An 18439-nucleotide genomic window follows, 5' to 3' on the forward strand; every position below is an offset into this window, starting at 1 on the left:
TTTACCGTTAGGATTTTAAATATTTAATATTAATATTACTATTATTAAAACGAATATTTAATAATATTTCTAGCTAATATTTATATTAACAAATAAATTTAGTCCAAAAAGTTAATCAATCAATCGATCATTTGACCGAATCTGAAGCCGAAGTCGAGCGAGCGACGACGACGACGGCGCGAGGCTTGCCTTCTTCTCAACTCTTTAAGAGCTAGAAGACGAGCAATTGCTTATATACCCATCAAAAACCTCTTGCTCTTCTAATATGGGACAATGTCCCTTTGTCAAGGGGGAACTTAAAATTTCATTTCCCTCCATTTTCCATTCACCCTCTTTTAAGCCATATTAATGCTTAAAAACCCAACAATCCCCCACATGAATGAGGAATGGCTATATCACGGAAGTATGCATGAAAAAATGTGTGATTCGCAAGCAAGGATTAATTGTGTCTGGATAAGTAGGTTTCCCTTTGAACTTTTCGTAGTGAACTTATGTCGGATATACTCGATCAATCGGTAGATTTGATATCTTTGAACCGTCGAACTTTGGTGTATACCTAGACAACTATAAGTCACACAACCAACCCTTAACCGTATTTGGTTCTCATTGTTGTGTTCGTTTCAGCCATGAACACCGCCTGGTTTCATAAGTGCGTAGGGAACTGGCATTACAAAGTTCTCCTTGAAGCGGCTAATACTTCACACTTACATAGGTGATTCCTAAACATGTCATCCCGTGGATACACTATTTGATATACCCCGTATCAAATTTAGAAATCATTAAAAAACCTTAATGCTTTATCCTTGGTACTGAACATTGTCTCATCACGAGAATGGACCAAAAGTTTAGTTGACAATGTTGAACCGACATTAATGACTTTGTTTGATCTCCTTGAACCTAGATCTTGGGATCTCCAGTCTTCTAGGTAGAGTTACCGCCACTATGACTTGTTCTCGGCCATAGTCCCATTCCCCTTGATGATTTCTCAACTACCTCTCTAGTTATGCCTTTTGTAAGTGGATCCGACACATTATCACTTGACTTTACATAGTCAATCGTGATAATTCCTCTAAAGAGTAATTGCCTAACAGTTTTATGTCTTCGTCGTATATGACGGGATTTACCGTTATACATAACGCTCCCAGCCCTTCCAATTGCCGCTTGACTATCACAATGTATGCATATTGGTGCCAACGGTTTGGGCCAAAATGGAATGTCTTCCAAGAAATTCCGGAGCCATTCAGCTTCTTCACCGGCTTTATCTAAGGCTATGAACTCAGCCTCCATTGTAGAGCGGGCAATACAAGTTTGTTTGGACGACTTCCAAGATACCGCTCCTCCACCAATAGTGAATACATATCCACTTGTGGACTTCGAATCAACTGAACCGGTGATCCAATTTGCATCACAGTATCCCTCAATCACCGCAGGATATTTACTGTAGTGCAAGGCAAAGCCCTGGGTATGTTCTAAATATCCCAAAGCTCGTTTCATTGCTATCCAATAAGATTGACCTGGGTTGCTCGTGTATCGACTCAATTTACTTATAGCACAAGCTATATCTGGTCGTGTACAATTCATGATGTACATTAAGCATCCCAACACACGAGCATAATCCAATTGTGATATGCTTTGTCCTTTGTTCTTTGCTAATGCAAAATTCACGTCAATTGGAGTCTTAGCAACTTTAAAGCCCAAGTGCTTGAATTTTTCGAGTACTGTCTTAATATAATGAAATTGTGACAGTGCCAGACCTTGAGAAGTCTTATGGATCTTAATTCCTATAATTAAATCAGCAACTCCCAAGTCTTTCATATCAAACTTGCCAGTTAGCATCCGCTTAGTCGCATTTATGTTGGCAATGTTATTACTCATTATCAGCATATCATCCACATATAAGCAAACAATGACTATGTGATTAGGAACATTTTTAATGTACACACATTTATCACATTCATTTATTTTAAAACCATTTGACAATATTATTTGGTCAAATTTTGCATGCCATTGTTTGGGTGCTTGTTTTAGTCTGTAAAAGGGACTTAACAAGTCTACATACCTTCTTTTCTTTACCTGGAACCACAAACCCTTCAGGTTGTTCCATGTAGATTGCTTCCTTCAAACCGTCTTAACATCCATTTGATGAATTTCAAGACCATAAACTGCAGCTAACGCTACTAACATTCGTATGGACGTAATTCTTGTAACTAGAGAGTATGTATCAAAATAGTCAAGACCTTCTCTTTGTCTATACCCTTTGACCACAAGTCTTGCCTTATATTTGTCAATAGTGCCATCATCTTTCATTTTTCTCTTAAAGATCCATTTAGAACCCAACGGTTTATTTCCAAGAGAAAGATCAACCAATTTCCATGTATGGTTGTTCAATATGAATTCCATTTCACTATTGACTGCCTCTTTCCAAAATAATATTCCGAAGAAGACATAGCTTCTTTAAATGTTTGAGGCTCATTCTCCAATAAGAAAGTCACAAAATCTGGTCCAAATGAAGTAGACGTTCTTTGACGTTTACTACGTCTTGGATCCTCCTGATTAAATGTACTTTCTTTTGTTTCTTCCCGAGGTCGTTTAGACCCTTCACCAATCGACTCACATTCCTTTTTATATATTTTCAAAGAACTCAGCATTATCTGATTCTATAACCGTATTATTAAGAATGTCCGAATCTTATGATTTATGAACTAGAAATCGATATGCTTTACTATTGGTCGCATATCCTATGAAAACACAATAAACAGTTTTCGGTCCTATTTTTACCCTTTTGGGTTTAGGGACTTGCACTTTTGCCAAACACCCCCACACTTTAAAATAATTCAAGTTGGGCTTCCTTCCTTTCTATTTTTCATAAGGAATGGATGTGTTTTGCTATGGGGTACTCGATTTAGTATTCGGTTAGCCGTAAGAACGACTTCTCCCACAAGTTCTGTGGCAAACCAGAACTTATCAATAGTGCGTTCATCATCTCCTTTAATGAACGATTCTTTCTTTCTGCAATCCCATTGGATTGGGGCGTGTAAGGGGCCGTTGTTTGATGAATAATTCCATATTCTAAATATATTTGTTCAAAAGGAGATTCATATTCACCACCCCTATCACTTCTTATCATTTTGATTTTCTTGTTAAGTTGCATTTCAACTTCATTTTTGTATTGCTTGAATGCGTTTATTGCTTCATCTTTACTATTAAGTAAGTAAACATAGCAATATCGTGTACTATCGTCAATAAAAGTTATGAAATACTTCTTTCCACCACGAGATGGTATTGACTTCGTATCGCAAATATCTGTAAGAATTAAGTCTAAAGGATCTGAATTCCTTTCAACTGACTTATAAGGATGTTTAACATACTTAGATTCCACACATATTTGACATTTTGATTTATCGCATTCAAACTTAGGCAATACTTCCAAGTTAACCATTTTCCACAAGGTTTTATAATTGACATGACCCAAACGTATATGCCATAATTCATTTGACTCAAGTAAGTAAGACGAAGCTGAAATTTTATTATTATTTTCAACAACCATTACATTCAGCTTGAAAAGGCCCTCGGTGAGGTAACCTTTTCCTACAAACATCTCGTTCTTACTTATTACAACCTTATCGGATACAAATACACACTTAAAACCATTCTTAACAAGAAGTCCAGCAGAGACTAAATTCTTCCTAATCTCGGGAACATGAAGGACGTTGTTCAAAGTCACCACTTTGCCGGAAGTCATTTTGAGAAATATCTTCCCACATCCTTCAATCTTGGCCTTTGCAACATTTCCCATAGAAAGTGTCTCATCGGGTCCAACAAGAGCATAAGTAGCAAAAGCTTCTCTAATAGCACAAACATGGCGAGTGGCTCCAGAATCAATCTACCACTCTTTAGGATTGCCCACCAAGTTGCATTCAGAAAGCATGGCACACAAGTCATCAACATCATCATTCTTTTCAACCATGTTTGCTTGACCCTTCTTCTTGTCTTTCTTCGGAGCACGACACTCCGTAGATTTGTGTTCGGCTTTTCCACAGTTGTAGCAATTTCCACTGAACCGTTTCTTGCTTGGGTTGTATTTCGGTCCAGAAGCCTTCTTCCTCTTTTTGTTCTCTTCAACAATATTTGCTCCCATTATTGTTGAGTTTCCACGGCCTCCCTTGTCAGCAGCTTTATTGTCCTCTTCGATTCTCAACCGAACAATGAGATCTTCAAAGGGACATCTCCTTGCGTTCGTGTTTCAAATAATTTTTGAAGTCCTTTCACAACGGAGGCAACTTCTCAATCATCGCTGCTACTTGGAATGCTTCATTGATGACAAGACCTTCAATGAAAATTCTGTTAGTAAACATATAAAATTAATACTACCAACACTAGTATTAATTCTACTTATACCTTCAGCAAGGAGATCGTGAATAATCACTTGTAATTCCTGGACTTGGGTAATACAGACTTGCTATCTACCATTTTGTAGTCCAAAAATTTTGCAGCAACGAACTTCTTCAACCCGACATCTTCAGTTTTGTATTTCTTTTCAAGCGTAATCCACAGTTCTTTTGACGTTTCCACGCCACTGTAGACGTTATGCAAAGCATCCTCCAGCCCGCTTAGAATATAATTCTTGCACAAAAAATCTGAATGCTTCCACGCCTCAATCACGAGAAAGCATTCAGTCTCTGGAGTTTCATCGGACATCACAGGAACATCTTCTTTGATGAACTTCTGGAGACTTAGAGTAGTCAAGTAGAAGAACATCTTTTGCTGCCAGCGCTTGAAATCAATCACGAAAAATTTTTCGGGTTTCTCCGCCGGTGCCAATGTTGTTCGGCTCGTTGAGGCATTGGCAGTTACCATCGGAACAGCTTGGTTTCCATTGTCATTTGTCATTTCTGTAAAAGAATGACACAAACGTTAAAATCACGTAGATTTTAATCTCAAATAAAGTACAAACCACAAAGGTTTTACTCTCCAAACAGTGAGTATAACACAAATACAGAAAATATATTAAATTCCTTAAGCTTGTTAGTAATCTGTATTTGTAAAACAATTCTGGAGAAAATAAAATAACATAAACAGAAATGTAAATGAAATTAAAAAAAAAAACAATTTGAGCCCATTGAATTCACAGTGTTTCCATAAGGAATTTAATCCCCTCCTAGTACCCAAGGTTATGGATTATTTCCTCCCAGGATAGAACGAATTACACACTGGTGTAGTGGTACTTCAAACCCTAGTGTTTCAGCGAACACAAAGTTCGGTAGCAAATCACACTTACCGTTGCTTTCTTTGAAGTTAAAATATGCAGAAGAAAGGAGAAGAACTCAGAAAATTCGTATGGAAAATCTGAGAGAATGGACTTGTATTTATAGCCAAAGTTGGGCTGAAATCTGAAGAGGTGCAACTCTTCAGAATGTTTGTTTTTGCAAAACGGCCAAAGAATAAATGTCATAACATAAATGGCTATTTACTCAACAATAAAGAGGGAAAATTGAAGGGTAGTTAATTTTCTGTTACAAAAACAGAATTGGATAACTGAATTGGATTTAATATTAATATTTTATTATTAAACCAAATTATTTAATAACATTTCTGTCAATATTTACTATTAACAAATAAATTTGGTCTAAAAATTAATCAATCAATCATTTGACCGAAGCCGAAGCCGAGCCGAGCGACGACGACGACGACGGCGACGGCGCGAGGCTTGCCTTCTTTTCAACTCTTTATGAGCTAGAAGAAGAGCAATTGCTTATATACCATCAAAAACCTTTTTCTCTTCCCATATGGGACAATCAAGGAGGGAAACTCAAATATTACTCAAATATTTCATTTTTCCCTCCATTTCCCATTCTCCCTATTTTAAGCATTAATAGCTTAAAAACCCAACATATTTGTCAACCCTATTTTAATACTATTGAAAGCTGAGTCTAGGGAAACTGATTTTATTAAATATAAACATCATTATTGCATCTAGAAGAAATTGGAAGTGTTAAAATATATCCTCCAGAAGCATAGTGGTCAAAGGTTTCACCAACTTCGCCAATACCTAATTGTTGCTTTTTACTAAACACACAAGTTTTCTATGACAACGCATGGCCAACTACTCTTTTATATTTTAGTTTCCATTAAATTTTTCTTATCTTTTATACTATATGAAAATGTTCTCAAAACATTTCTCTTTGCATCTCAAATTAAAAGGTATGGCGGAGCATAAAGCATCTCGTATTTACGTAGGGTTTAGGAAAATATCGTATCCTAAAAGGTGTGATGTAGACAATCTATCCTAATCCAAGTATCAGTGGCTACTTCCATGACTCAAATCCCATGACCTATAAATCACAAGTAGAGGATGATCTACAGAGGAGAAAAAAGAATGTAAATAACTCAGCATTCTACCAAGCGCACCATTTAATCCTGTTGGAGTATGGGTACCAAAAGATAATATTAGATCAATTCCAGAAAATAGAAAAATGACACTGTATAGCCACTCTCAAAATGACCATTTTGTATGTTATATACAAAATTATATACTTTTTCGGCTATCGAATGTAAATAGTTTCTGGCGCGGGCTAAAAGTGATAATACCCCTAGAAAATATGTACATAAAATACCTAGTTTGATGGTGAGACCGTGGGTTCACGTGCCCCATTAAGTGGGCTATTAATCAATCCCTGATCTCATGAAAATAACTTTACTGTTGCTCCAAGGTTCCCCTTCAAATTAAAAGACATGTATAATTAGAAATTTAGCTACCACTAATAGCATCCTTTGACCTTTTTTTCCACTTCCGTACAATCGAATGTTTTCCAGACCTTACTTATGAGATTTTATTGGATTTGTTGTTGTTGTTTTCCATCCAAAGAAGTAGAAAAATAAATGAATGTTATATGTATATGAATAGACCTCTGAACTAAAAGAACTGCCCAGAGATGCAAGACCTATTTTGTCAACAACTAAACACAACTTGATGGGCTTAAAATGTCTAAACAAGTAACTATCATTCATCAATTTCTAACTAACACATTTATTCTTTGACACACAAAGTCTTTGTTTCAGGGGGTCCTCTCATTCAACCTCTCTTTGTCCTGGACCCTTTATGCTTTATTACAATGTGGATAAAGAGTATAAATTTGATATCAAATTTATACATGAGCTGATATCTAAAGCACATAATAATACTTGTTAATTGAAATTAGAGTATAAATCAAAATAATTGTATAAATTTTGAATATCCTGAATAGATTTAACCTTCGTTAAGTAGTTTCAGTTACTGGGGAAAGTTTTAAGTAACAAGTTTCTTTAGGATAAATTGTATGCAGTAGCTCCTTTAAAGGGGTGTTTTTCAATGCCGTTTTGATAAATTCACTAAAATGATATTTTTTACAAAAAAAAAAAAAAAAATCATCTGTATATATACAATAGACTGAAGAGCTTAAAAATATTTAAAATAAATATCAATCAAGGAATACACTCAGTTGTGATATTAGACTCATACCATTTGTGCAGAATTCTATTTACATCACTGATAGTATGTTAAGATAACAATTTGTGAAAATGTTTTTGAAATAAGTTGTTGAAAACATTTTTGAACTTGAAGAGAAAACTACGCTAGCGTTTGGACATAGATTTAATTGAAACTTGAAATAAATGAGTTTTAAGATGAGATAGAAAATGGTTTTTGAAAGTTAAAATTGTGTTTGGACATACAATTTAGGTGAAAAGAAATTGAAGTTTTGTGTAGAAAACTTCAAAAACTACTTTAAAACTGTTTTTGAGATTAGAAAATTTTATTACCAAAATCTGCCAAAAAATGATTAAAATCTTTAAACAAACAAATATCTGAAAACAAAATTTGAAAAAAGGTTTCCAAATATTATGGTCAAATGGGAGCTACATGGTATTATAAAAGAGGTGTCATTCAAGGCAGAATAGCCTGGTAGACACTTATACTTGTACGTGTTTATCATCCCGGTCCCTATACATAATAAAGTTTCGTCCAGACACTTATAGTTATTCAAAATCAGTGTTTTAAACCACTCTGACCGTTGACCAAGTATACGTGGCAACTTAATAGCTGAACTGGACAAAGTACGTGTATTTCACGCGTATAAGGAGCGTGAATATAAGGATTTAAACCAAAAATGATTAAAAAAGAAAAAAGAAAAAGAAAATACAACAACATAAATTAAAAAAGAAAGAAAGGTCATCCTCCTCTGCGTTCTGCTCCTTCCACCCATTTTTCTCTCTCCTTCTTCCTTCTTGCTTCTTCCCTTCCTCCATTTTATACCAAAACACACTACTACATAGCCCTCCTCCAGCACCTCTTTATCCACTAGTAACATTCCTCACCACCACAGATCTGAAACACCGCCAAATTGGCAGTAATATTTGGAGAAATTTCTTTTCCACATTCTTATTCCCAACTTTTGAAGATGATCCTTTGCAAAGAAAAAAATAGAAATAGTGGAAGAAGATTGCTGGCGATACTTGTTTCCGTTAAATTTTCTGGTAGCAAAATTTTAAAAAGTTTTGGGTGATGATGGTCGTTTGGTTTGAGTTAGAAATAGTGGAGGGTATGTTTGTCTTTTAGTAGGAGTTTGAGTTTGGTTGAGGGTATGTTTGGTGATGATGGTCGTTTGGTTGGTTTTTGATAGCAAGTTCTTTTTGTTGGTTGATTGGTGGTGCTACGGTGAAGTGTAGGCTGTGAAGAAGCTTTCTCGGTGAAGATTGATCAGAGACTGACCGTAGGTGTTGATGGTTACACGATTTTTAAGATCTGTGGTTAATTGCAGAATAAATGAGATCTTAATTATATGTATTATAAAATTGTTACTTGTGTGTTGTTTCGAAGGTTTTGGTAAAGGTGCAGGGAATGGGGGAGAATAAAGATATGAGGGAGGAAGAAAGTGGTGGAGGGGAAGGTGGAAAGAGAAAGAAAAATTAAAAATATAAAAATAATATAAAAATAAATTAATAATGATGTGTTACAAAAAATCTAACGTGGACACTGATGTGTCATCCATGTCAGGGATTTGAAGAACACGCGAGACGAGAGGGGTTTAAAACACTGACTTTGAATAACTATAAGTGCCCGGATGAAACTTCGTTGAGTACAGGAACCGGGACGACAAACACAAACAAGTACAAATGCTTACCAGGCTATTCTGCCGTCATTCAATAAACAAGTTGAAATTAGAGTTTTGGAGAAATATTCGAAAATCTAAACGAATAATGAGATAAAGAAAAAAAATCTTTTTCTATTTATTTAATTTATTCCTTAACGTTGAAAACAGACGAACTCGTGAGTGGACTTGAAAATCTTATGTCTGCCACCATATCTCTTTCCACGGTAGACTTTCTAACTCAAACTCCTACTAAAAGACAAGCATACCCTCAACCAAACTCAATAATCCCACCGATGTACAAGAAACAAAATTCCTAACAGGAACAAGTCTATAAGGTTAAAACAGTAAATCTAATTTGTACCCTTTATATCTAGTCCGTGTGTGGCAGCTTTTAACAGATGTTCAGACAAACTTTCATTTTCCTCTTGTACCTATTTTCTCTACTCTGCAGTCTACACTGAATTTCTCAAAAGCAGTAGTACTACAAAAATTCTCTGAACTATTCAATGTTTCTTAAGCACCACAATCTCTTCTTCAGCTAAAACAAAGTTGTAAAATCATCAAAAATGATACCACAGATAGTTCTCAGTTTACTTATTTCAATGGCATTTGGGGTCAGTTCTATTCCAAATGCTAGTTCAGAAATAGCAAAATCAAGAAACCATAATGTAAACATGACCCATGTTGCTAAATCCACTGAAGAGTTTTTTCCAACTGGAAGAAAGTTGGGATCTTTGAAAGGGAACAGAAAGTTGGAATCTTTGAACAAATCTCGAGTTGTACTAAGTGGAAACATCACTATCTTGAGCGAGAACAATACATTTGAACTTGGTTTTTTCAAAACCAATGATGAAAACAGATGGTATTTGGGTATTTGGTTTGCTTCAGTTCCCACTCCCACTTATGTTTGGGTTGCTAACCGTGAAAGACCAATCAAGAATCCATCTTTGGCAACTATGGAGATTACTGAGGATGGAAAATTAGTTCTTAAGGAAGATTCAAGAACCATTGTTTGGGAAACAAGTAACTTGGAGAAAGCTAAAGATGTAAAGCTTTTGGACCAAGGAAATTTGGTTCTGGTTTCTAGTGAAGGTAATTTGGTATGGCAAAGTTTTGATTTTCCTACAGATACTTGGCTTCCTGGTATGAATTTAACTGCTACAAAATGGCTTACATCTTGGAAAAGTTCCACTGATCCATCACAAGGAAGGTACTCCCTAAGGCTTCAACCATCAAGTTATGGTGAGATAGTTCTTGTTTATAATGGTACTTATCCATATTGGTCAACTGGAAATTGGAGTGAAAATGCATTTGTTGGGGTACCAGAAATGACTGTTCCTTACATTTATAGATTCAATTTTAAAGCTCCTTTTACTCCTATGGCATCATTTGGATACTCTGAGGTGTCATTAGAAAATGGAATGCCACCTCCTTTAACTAGGTTCATTGTAGATTTTACTGGACAGATAAAACAGTTCACTTGGTTCCCACAGGCACAAAGTTGGAACATGTTCTGGTCACAGCCAGAGAATCTGTGTAAAACTTATGGTTTGTGTGGGAATTTGGGGTTCTGTAATAGTAAGTCACTGAATCCATGTAAGTGTTTGCCAGGTTTCAACCCTTTGGATAATGATTCATGGGATGCAGGGGATTTTTCAGGTGGCTGTCGTCGCGAAAGTGATGAAGTCTGTAGTAAGAAAGATGGATTTGAGGAGGTTGGAATGGTTAGTTATGATGGAGCTAGGGTAGTTTCGATTACTGGAACTAGAAGTGAATGTGACAAAGAATGTTTAGGTAATTGTTCTTGTATTGGTTTGTATCACAATGAGAGGACTAAGTTATGCAAGAATTTATATGGGTCATTGCTCAATCTCAGAAATCTTACTTCTGATGGAACTATGGAGGATAAGCTATATGTGAGAGTTCAGGGAGGAGGGAATACTCAAAAGAAGCTGATTCAAGGCAGGTTACTTTTGATCGAAATGATATGTGGATTTGTGGTAATTCTGTCAGTAGGAATTGGGACTTTCTTGGTATTGAAGAGGAGGAGAAGAATAATGAAGAAGAATAAAGAAGAGGAAGATGTATTTCCAATAATGAATTTGAATGTGTTTTCATACAAAGAGCTTAATGCTGCAACAAAGGGATTTTCGGAGAAACTTGGGCATGGTGGTTTTGGAACTGTATTCTTAGGGGAACTGTCGGATTCTTCACTCGTGGCTGTGAAGAGACTTGAAAGACCTGGTGGTGGTGAAAAAGAATTTCGAGCTGAGGTATGCACAATAGGTAACATTCAGCATGTTAATTTAGTGAGATTGAGGGGATTTTGCTCTGAGAATTCTCACAGGCTTCTGGTTTATGAATACATGCCAAAGGGTTCTCTTAGCGCATATTTAAGGCGAGATGGTCAGAATCTAAGTTGGGAAATTAGATTTCGAGTTGCTGTTGGGACAGCAAAAGGTATTGCTTATTTACACGAAGAGTGTCGTAGTTGTATAATACACTGTGACATTAAACCAGAGAATATTCTGCTAGATGAACATTTCTCAGCAAAGGTTTCGGATTTTGGGCTTGCAAAGCTTCTTGGTAGGGACTTTAGTAGAGTGTTGGCAACCATGAGGGGTACTTGGGGCTATGTTGCACCTGAGTGGATCTCTGGTTTGGCGATCACAACTAAGGCCGATGTATATAGCTATGGAATGACATTATTGGAACTGATAGGTGGTCGACGCAATGTAGAGGCACCACCTTCAGCAAGAGGTGAAGAGGGTGGAACAGAGGAGAAGTGGTTTTTCCCGCCTTGGGCAGCACGCCAGATAGTCGAAGGAAACGTTGCAGCTGTCATAGATGAAAGGCTATGTGGAATGTACGATGTCACGGAGGCAGAACGTGTGGGATTGGTAGCGATTTGGTGCATTCAGGATGATGAATCAATGAGGCCTTCCATGGGAATGGTGGTGAAAATGTTGGAAGGAGTAGTGGAGGTAACAATGCCTTCACCTCCAAAGCTGCTCCAAGCATTAGTATCGGGCGAATCATTTCGTGGAGTAGGAGTTGGTTCTGATAACGGGACATCACGAGGGACATCGCATAGTGGTGGTTTCAGCTCAGGTTATAATCCCCTACCCTCAATAGTATCCAGGGAATCTCAAGCTTCAGTTTAGGTCTGTTTCTCAACTAGTCATTGTCTAACTGTTGGAGGAGGTAAAGTTGCAAAGAGCAATTCTCCTATGGAAGTTTGATTTTCCCCAGCTTCACTGAATGTAGAGCTTCTTTTTTGTTTTCCCAAAATCCCATACTGAGAATTAGTAGCAAAATGCTCATCATGGGATTTTGTAAAATGTATTCATGAATGTAGAGAATCTATTTGCATGGAAACTTAGCTTTTTCCACTTTTGTCAAGTGTAAAGAACAAAAGCAAAATAAAACAGGCATATCACTTTGCATTTCTTGTATGTTTGGATCAGAGAGTTTTAGGAGAGGGTGAAAACTCAATCTCGATTTAAAAAAAGAAAACTTATTGCAACTATTAACGTGAACAGATGCTTTCTTTCTTATTAGACTATTTTAACGGATTGTTTATGTCAACCTACGCTACGATTCTTCTCTTATGAAAATTTCTAGTAAGACGAATACTTCTCTGCTGCACAACAGAGTGATCTTTCCCTCTTATGAAAGCCGGTATCTCATTTCGAACGAAAGTCTCGACGTGCAGTGGCGGAGCCAGGATTTCCATTAAGGGGAGTCAAAATTATACAGAAATAAACTCACCAAGAAGTCAAGGGGTGTCAATATATAGTATATATACATATTTTTTTTAAAATTACCCAGGTACACAGTATAGTTTTCCGACGAAGGGGTGTCGGTTGACATCCCTTGGGTGCATGTGGCTACGCCACTGTCGACGTGTCGGTGTAGACCTAGCTCCATAGCTGGGCTAGTCACTGGCTAGAGGGCCAGTCACTGCTGGGACTATAATGTAGGAACTGTTTTAAGAGGGGACTGCTTATTTTAAGAGTTTTATTTTTAATCTTTAGTTACTCTTATCTACATATTTATAATTGTTAACACATTGCGAGTATTGGAATTCAATAAGAGCCAATCAAACATTGTATTAAGTTATACAACAATTACTTTTTCTTGTACGACCAACCAAATACTCCAACATATGGAAAATGGCCAAAAATGTCCTTTAACTATTTGAAATAACTCAAAAATATCCTCAGTTTGTTTTTGGTACCAAAAATACCCTTCCATCTATGTTTTGGACCACAAATGCCCCTTAAACTGTTAGGCTTGCCATTGAAGCTGACATGGCAGTCCAACTGGGTCAGATTTGCTTACATGGCCATCCACCTAAGCAATCCAGCACTTCGTCTTCGACCTCTAGCGGGTTCTTTTGACCCGATTTCAAACTCATTTATAGACCCGATTCATTTTCACATTTGTTTGGTATTTGGAATTGTGAAAATGAATTGGGTCTATAAATGGGTTTGAAACCGGGTCGAAAGAACCCGCTAGAGGTTGAAGACGAAGTGCTGGATTGCTTAGGTGGATGGCCATGTAAGCAAATCTGACCCAGTTGGACTGCCATGTCAGCTTCGATGGCAAGACTAACGGGTTAAGGGGTATTTGTGGTCCAAAACATAGACGGCAGGGATATTTTTGGCACCAAAATAACGGAGGGTATTTTTGAGCTGTTTCAAATAGCTGAAGGACATTTTTGGCCCTTTTCCGTATAACTTATATAGAATTTTATAGTGAGATTATTTTTGATAATATGGGAAACCAAACGACTCTGAAGAATATACTCTCTAACTAATTTAATGGGAGATTTAAATAAAATTTATTTATTTGGTAAATATCTCAAAAGAAGTAGAAGTGAAAAATGAGTTAAAATATTTACCTACCCCAATAATAGCCACACTTTAGCTTCCCAAGTTTGAATTACATGACTGACTTTATTCATGACAACTGACCACTTGTCAATAGTTTCCTCTTTTGTAGCTCATGAATATAACAAAATTGAATCGAGAAAGACCATATACTCAAGCATTCAAGCTAGAGAAAAGGAGAATGTTTTCGTCAACTTAGTGACAAAATTTTCCCAGAATAAAAGAAAAAGTGTTTACAAAGAGCGTAAAGATTGAGGGGGATAAAGAAAATGGTCAAAAGAGAGTAGAGGGAAGCAACAACGGCTCAACCTCTGCTCTCTCGCCGACCAAGAAGTTCGTGACCTTGGAAATGGAGACACCGGGCGGCTCAGCCGGGGAGACGCCTCTATATGGCGGCTCCTCAATGGAGCCGACTGAGCTTCACTCGGCTCCATCGGCCATGCTGGCGGATTACCCGCCAGTGCATGGCTTTCAGGACGCGAAAAACTTAGTTTGCATGGAATCAGGGAAATTATGGGCAATTGCAGGTCCCATAGCCTTTAATATTTTGTGTAATTATGGGATTAATTCTTTCACAAGTATATTTGTTGGACATATTGGTGATGTTGAGCTCTCTGCCGTTGCCATTTCTTTATCGGTTATAGCTAATTTCTCATTCGGATTCTTGGTTAGGTTCCTTTCATTCTCCCTCATTCTCAAGTTCTGTTCTTTTTTCTTGTTTCTTGGAAATTATTCCAACATCATCATCCCATCAAAAATATTTAAACAAAACGAAAAATTATATAAAAAAAATTGTTGGTGTTCATCAACCTCTCTGGTGAGATTATTACTATAGATCACAAAAAAACTTAGTAGTCTAGAATCTTGAAATAATCTAGAATCTCAAAGAGGTTGTAACTTTTGGAATTTAATTTGTTTATGTGCATGATGTGGAAAAAAAATGTTCTTATATTATTTCTGTTATTTTTAGCTATCTAAGTTTTGTTTTAAATGGATATATCAGTTAGGTATGGGTAGTGCACTTGAGACATTATGTGGACAAGCATTTGGTGCAGGCCAAGTAGAATTGCTAGGAGTTTACTTACAAAGATCATGGATAATCCTTGTTGGTTCCTGCTTCTGCATAATGCCACTCTACATCTTCTCAGCACCAATATTAAAGCTTCTAGGCCAAAGACATGACATAGCAGAGTTAGCTGGAAAATTTTCAATTCAAATCATACCTCAAATGTTCTCCCTCGCCATCAACTTCCCTACACAAAAATTCTTGCAAGCACAAAGCAATGTCGCGGTTCTTGCTTGGGTTGGATTCATGGCATTGATCGTGCATATCGGTGTGCTCTTTCTTTTTGTCAGAGTTTTTCGATGGGGTGTTACTGGTGCTGCTGCTGCATATGATGTTTCTGCTTGGGCTATTGCTTTGGCTCAGGTGATTTATATTGTTGGTTGGTGTAAAGATAGTTGGAAAGGGTTGTCTTGGTTGGCATTAAAGGATCTTTGGCCTTTTGTAAAGCTTTCTGTAGCATCAGCAGTTATGATTTGTTTGGAGATTTGGTATTTTATGACCATTATTGTTTTAACTGGTCATCTTGAGGATCCTGTCATTGCTGTTGGTTCTCTTTCTATTTGGTATAATCTTGCAAATATGCACACCCTTCTTTATAATGTGTTTACATTTGTTCTGTTTCAAACTTTGATTCTTTCTTTTCTTCATTGTTTCAGTATGAACCTTAATGGATGGGAAGGCATGTTGTTCATTGGAATTAATGCAGCAATAAGGTAGTTTATTACAACAAGTTTTGCTTTAACCCTCTATTACAATTGGATTTAACCTATATACACTGACACGTGGGGAGTCTTGGCGTAACTAGTAAAATTGCTGACATGTGATCAGGAGGTCACGAGTTCAAGCCGTGAAAACAGCCTCTTGCAAAAATGCAAGATAAGGCTACATACAATAGACTTTTATGGTGCGGCTCTTCCCCGGACCCCACACACAGCGGGAACTTAGTGCACCGGGCTGCCCCTATATACACTGACACATGTATTTTAACAAGGGCGTTCTTAGATAACCAAATTATGATAAGTGTAGGCAGCTACTAGTTGTAGCAGGATATCTTAACCTGATAACACAAAAAAGTTATACGTGCATTGTCGGTGCACAGAAGTTAAACTCTTCTGATTAGTGTAACGACTTTTATATTCTTTGATTTTTCAGTGTTCGCGTTTCAAATGAGCTTGGATCGGGCCACCCAAGGGCTGCAAAGTATTCAGTTTTTGTCACAGTGGCTGAATCTCTCATAATTGGGATATTTTGCATGATACTCATCATATTAACAAAGGACCATTTTGCTATGCTTTTCACAAGCAGTGAAAAAATGCAAAAAGCAGTTTCTAAGTTAGCATATCTTCTTGCTGTAACTATGCTGCTTAATAGTGTCCAGCCAGTTATATCAGGTACTAAAATATGTTGCTTCTTATTTAAAACAGTCTCAAAATAAAAGAATGAGGTTGAGAGAATAAATTAGTTTGCTTATAATATTGAAGGTGTTGCTGTTGGAGGAGGATGGCAAGCACTAGTGGCATACATTAATTTGGCTTGCTACTATGTTATTGGCCTCCCACTTGGATTCCTCCTAGGCTATAAAACAAGGTTGGGAGTTCAGGTAATAAAACAAATCTTTGAACTGATTATGTTTTTATTTTTTGAAAAGGGGAAGAACTTGATTCTTGTCTTCTCATACTCTATTCAGCTGTTACTATTTGATTTTTTGTGTTTGTCTAATTTGTTGAAGCCGATTTAGATACTAGATTTCTCTAATGATGAATGGAATGAATCCACATCGGGGTCCGGGCCATGTCTCAGTCCCAGTGTGGCTGATCATCCGAAAAGACCGGGTCCTGAAATTTTAAAGTAAAAGTCTTTAATTCAGGACATTTTTGTCCCAAAAATTTGAACTGGAAAACTGAAATTCAGGATGCACTGCCTAATTTTTAAATAGCCAGTACATGATTGCGCACGCTCCAGCCCGGATAAAGAACGTCCATATCTGGCGTGACAGAGGGTGATGAATGGAATAAATCCCACACCGGACCGGGATGAGTTCCCTGGTCTCCTTATAAGACTTGGACAATCCTCCTCTTTTCGAGGCCATCATTTATTTTAACATCTAATTTACTGATATTGCCTTATTTCCAAGCTATAAAAATTAGTAAGCATAGACGGGACATAGCCAACTTGAAATTTCTTGCCTCTTGACACGATAGTGTAGTTTCTTGTCCAATTTTTCAAAAATGTTGAAGCAAAAAAGTATGCTAAAGGAATGTCAATTTGATGGTTATTTCATGTCAAGGTTGCTAATTATCACTTCATTTTCTTTCTCATTTTGTAGGGTATATGGATGGGCATGATTTTTGGAACTTTTCTGCAAACTGTAATTCTTTGTATTATCGTATACAAAACCAATTGGAACGACGAGGTAATTGTTTGCTTCAGTAAGATACTAATTGCAAAATTTAAGTAGGTGGTCATTGGATAATTGCAAATATCAAAGGGATTCTTGCTTGAGGGACAGAGCTAGAACACATGTTACGGGTTCGGCCAAACCCAATAACTTTAATTCAAACTGTATATTTATCTTAAAAAATTCATTGCATATGTGATAATTATTAATTTAATACCCAATAACTTAAACGAAATAGAATTTCAAACCCACAAACTTAAAATTCTGACTCCGCCTCTAATTGTTGCTTCTAATTTCAGGTAGCACAAGCATCAGAGAGAATGAGAAAATGGAGTGGCATTTCTGATGAATCGGACACTAAGTAAAATTCATATCAAATTCAGAGAAAACATTGTCCAATTGGCCGAATAGAAGATTGACATCAAGAGATATTCATAGTACATAATCCCGTGCAATTTTTTAATTATTCTTGTAGACATCAATGCCAATTTTAACTTTCTTTTTTTCTTTAGGTATATAGTAGATGAAAATGTTAATGTAAAGCTAGATCTATTTTTCACTTACTTTTTTTTAAAATATTACTCCCTCCGTTTCAGTTTATGTGAATCTATTTCCTTTTTGGTCCGTTCCAAAAAGAATGTACCCTTTCTAAATTTGAAAACAATTTAGCTTAAACTTACAATTCTACCCTTACTGAGAAGCTTTAATAACCATACAAATACTCTGGGCCCCTTTTTGACTTGTTTAGGACCACAAATTTCAAAAGTCTTCATTTTTTCTTAAACTCCGTGCCCAATCAAACATGTTCACATAAATTGAAACGGAGGGAATATTAAATATTTTTTTAATAGGTGTGTCAAAACCTTAAACAACACTTATTTTGGGCCGGAGATAGTATTAGTTTACACATGTGAAAGCGTTTGTTTTGAGACTAACAATCAGCAAATGACTT

At 36.6% G+C, this 18439-nt stretch overlaps 2 protein-coding genes across 2 annotated transcripts; both read left to right on the top strand.

Annotated features, from left to right (window-relative positions):
- LOC109231308 (G-type lectin S-receptor-like serine/threonine-protein kinase SD2-2) lies at positions 9535–12654 on the top strand. Its single transcript, XM_019396940.1, has one exon. The coding sequence runs from the start codon at positions 9695–9697 to the stop codon at positions 12290–12292; it is 2598 nt and encodes an 865-aa protein (XP_019252485.1). The 5' UTR covers positions 9535–9694; the 3' UTR covers positions 12293–12654.
- LOC109231320 (protein DETOXIFICATION 34) lies at positions 14188–18111 on the top strand. Its single transcript, XM_019396952.1, has 7 exons — positions 14188–14690; positions 15027–15652; positions 15746–15802; positions 16242–16480; positions 16571–16689; positions 17416–17502; positions 17787–18111. The coding sequence occupies exons 1-7, from the start codon at positions 14373–14375 to the stop codon at positions 17850–17852; spliced, it is 1512 nt and encodes a 503-aa protein (XP_019252497.1). The 5' UTR covers positions 14188–14372; the 3' UTR covers positions 17853–18111.

The sequence above is a fragment of the Nicotiana attenuata genome, chromosome 1, assembly GCF_001879085.1.
Source record: "Nicotiana attenuata strain UT chromosome 1, NIATTr2, whole genome shotgun sequence".
Classification (NCBI taxonomy): domain Eukaryota; kingdom Viridiplantae; phylum Streptophyta; class Magnoliopsida; order Solanales; family Solanaceae; genus Nicotiana; species Nicotiana attenuata.

What these genes read in the sequence shown, in the direction of transcription:
- LOC109231308 (XM_019396940.1), top strand. Translation starts at nt 9,695, where the DNA reads ATGATACCACAGATAGTTCTCAGTTTACTTATTTCAATGGCATTTGGG.
- LOC109231320 (XM_019396952.1), top strand. Translation starts at nt 14,373, where the DNA reads ATGGAGACACCGGGCGGCTCAGCCGGGGAGACGCCTCTATATGGCGGC. An exon ending in TGTCCAGCCAGTTATATCAG is followed by an intron (nt 16,481 to 16,570) that starts GTACTAAAATAT and finishes ATAATATTGAAG; the next exon opens with GTGTTGCTGTTGGAGGAGGA. An exon ending in AAACAAGGTTGGGAGTTCAG is followed by an intron (nt 16,690 to 17,415) that starts GTAATAAAACAA and finishes CTCATTTTGTAG; the next exon opens with GGTATATGGATGGGCATGAT.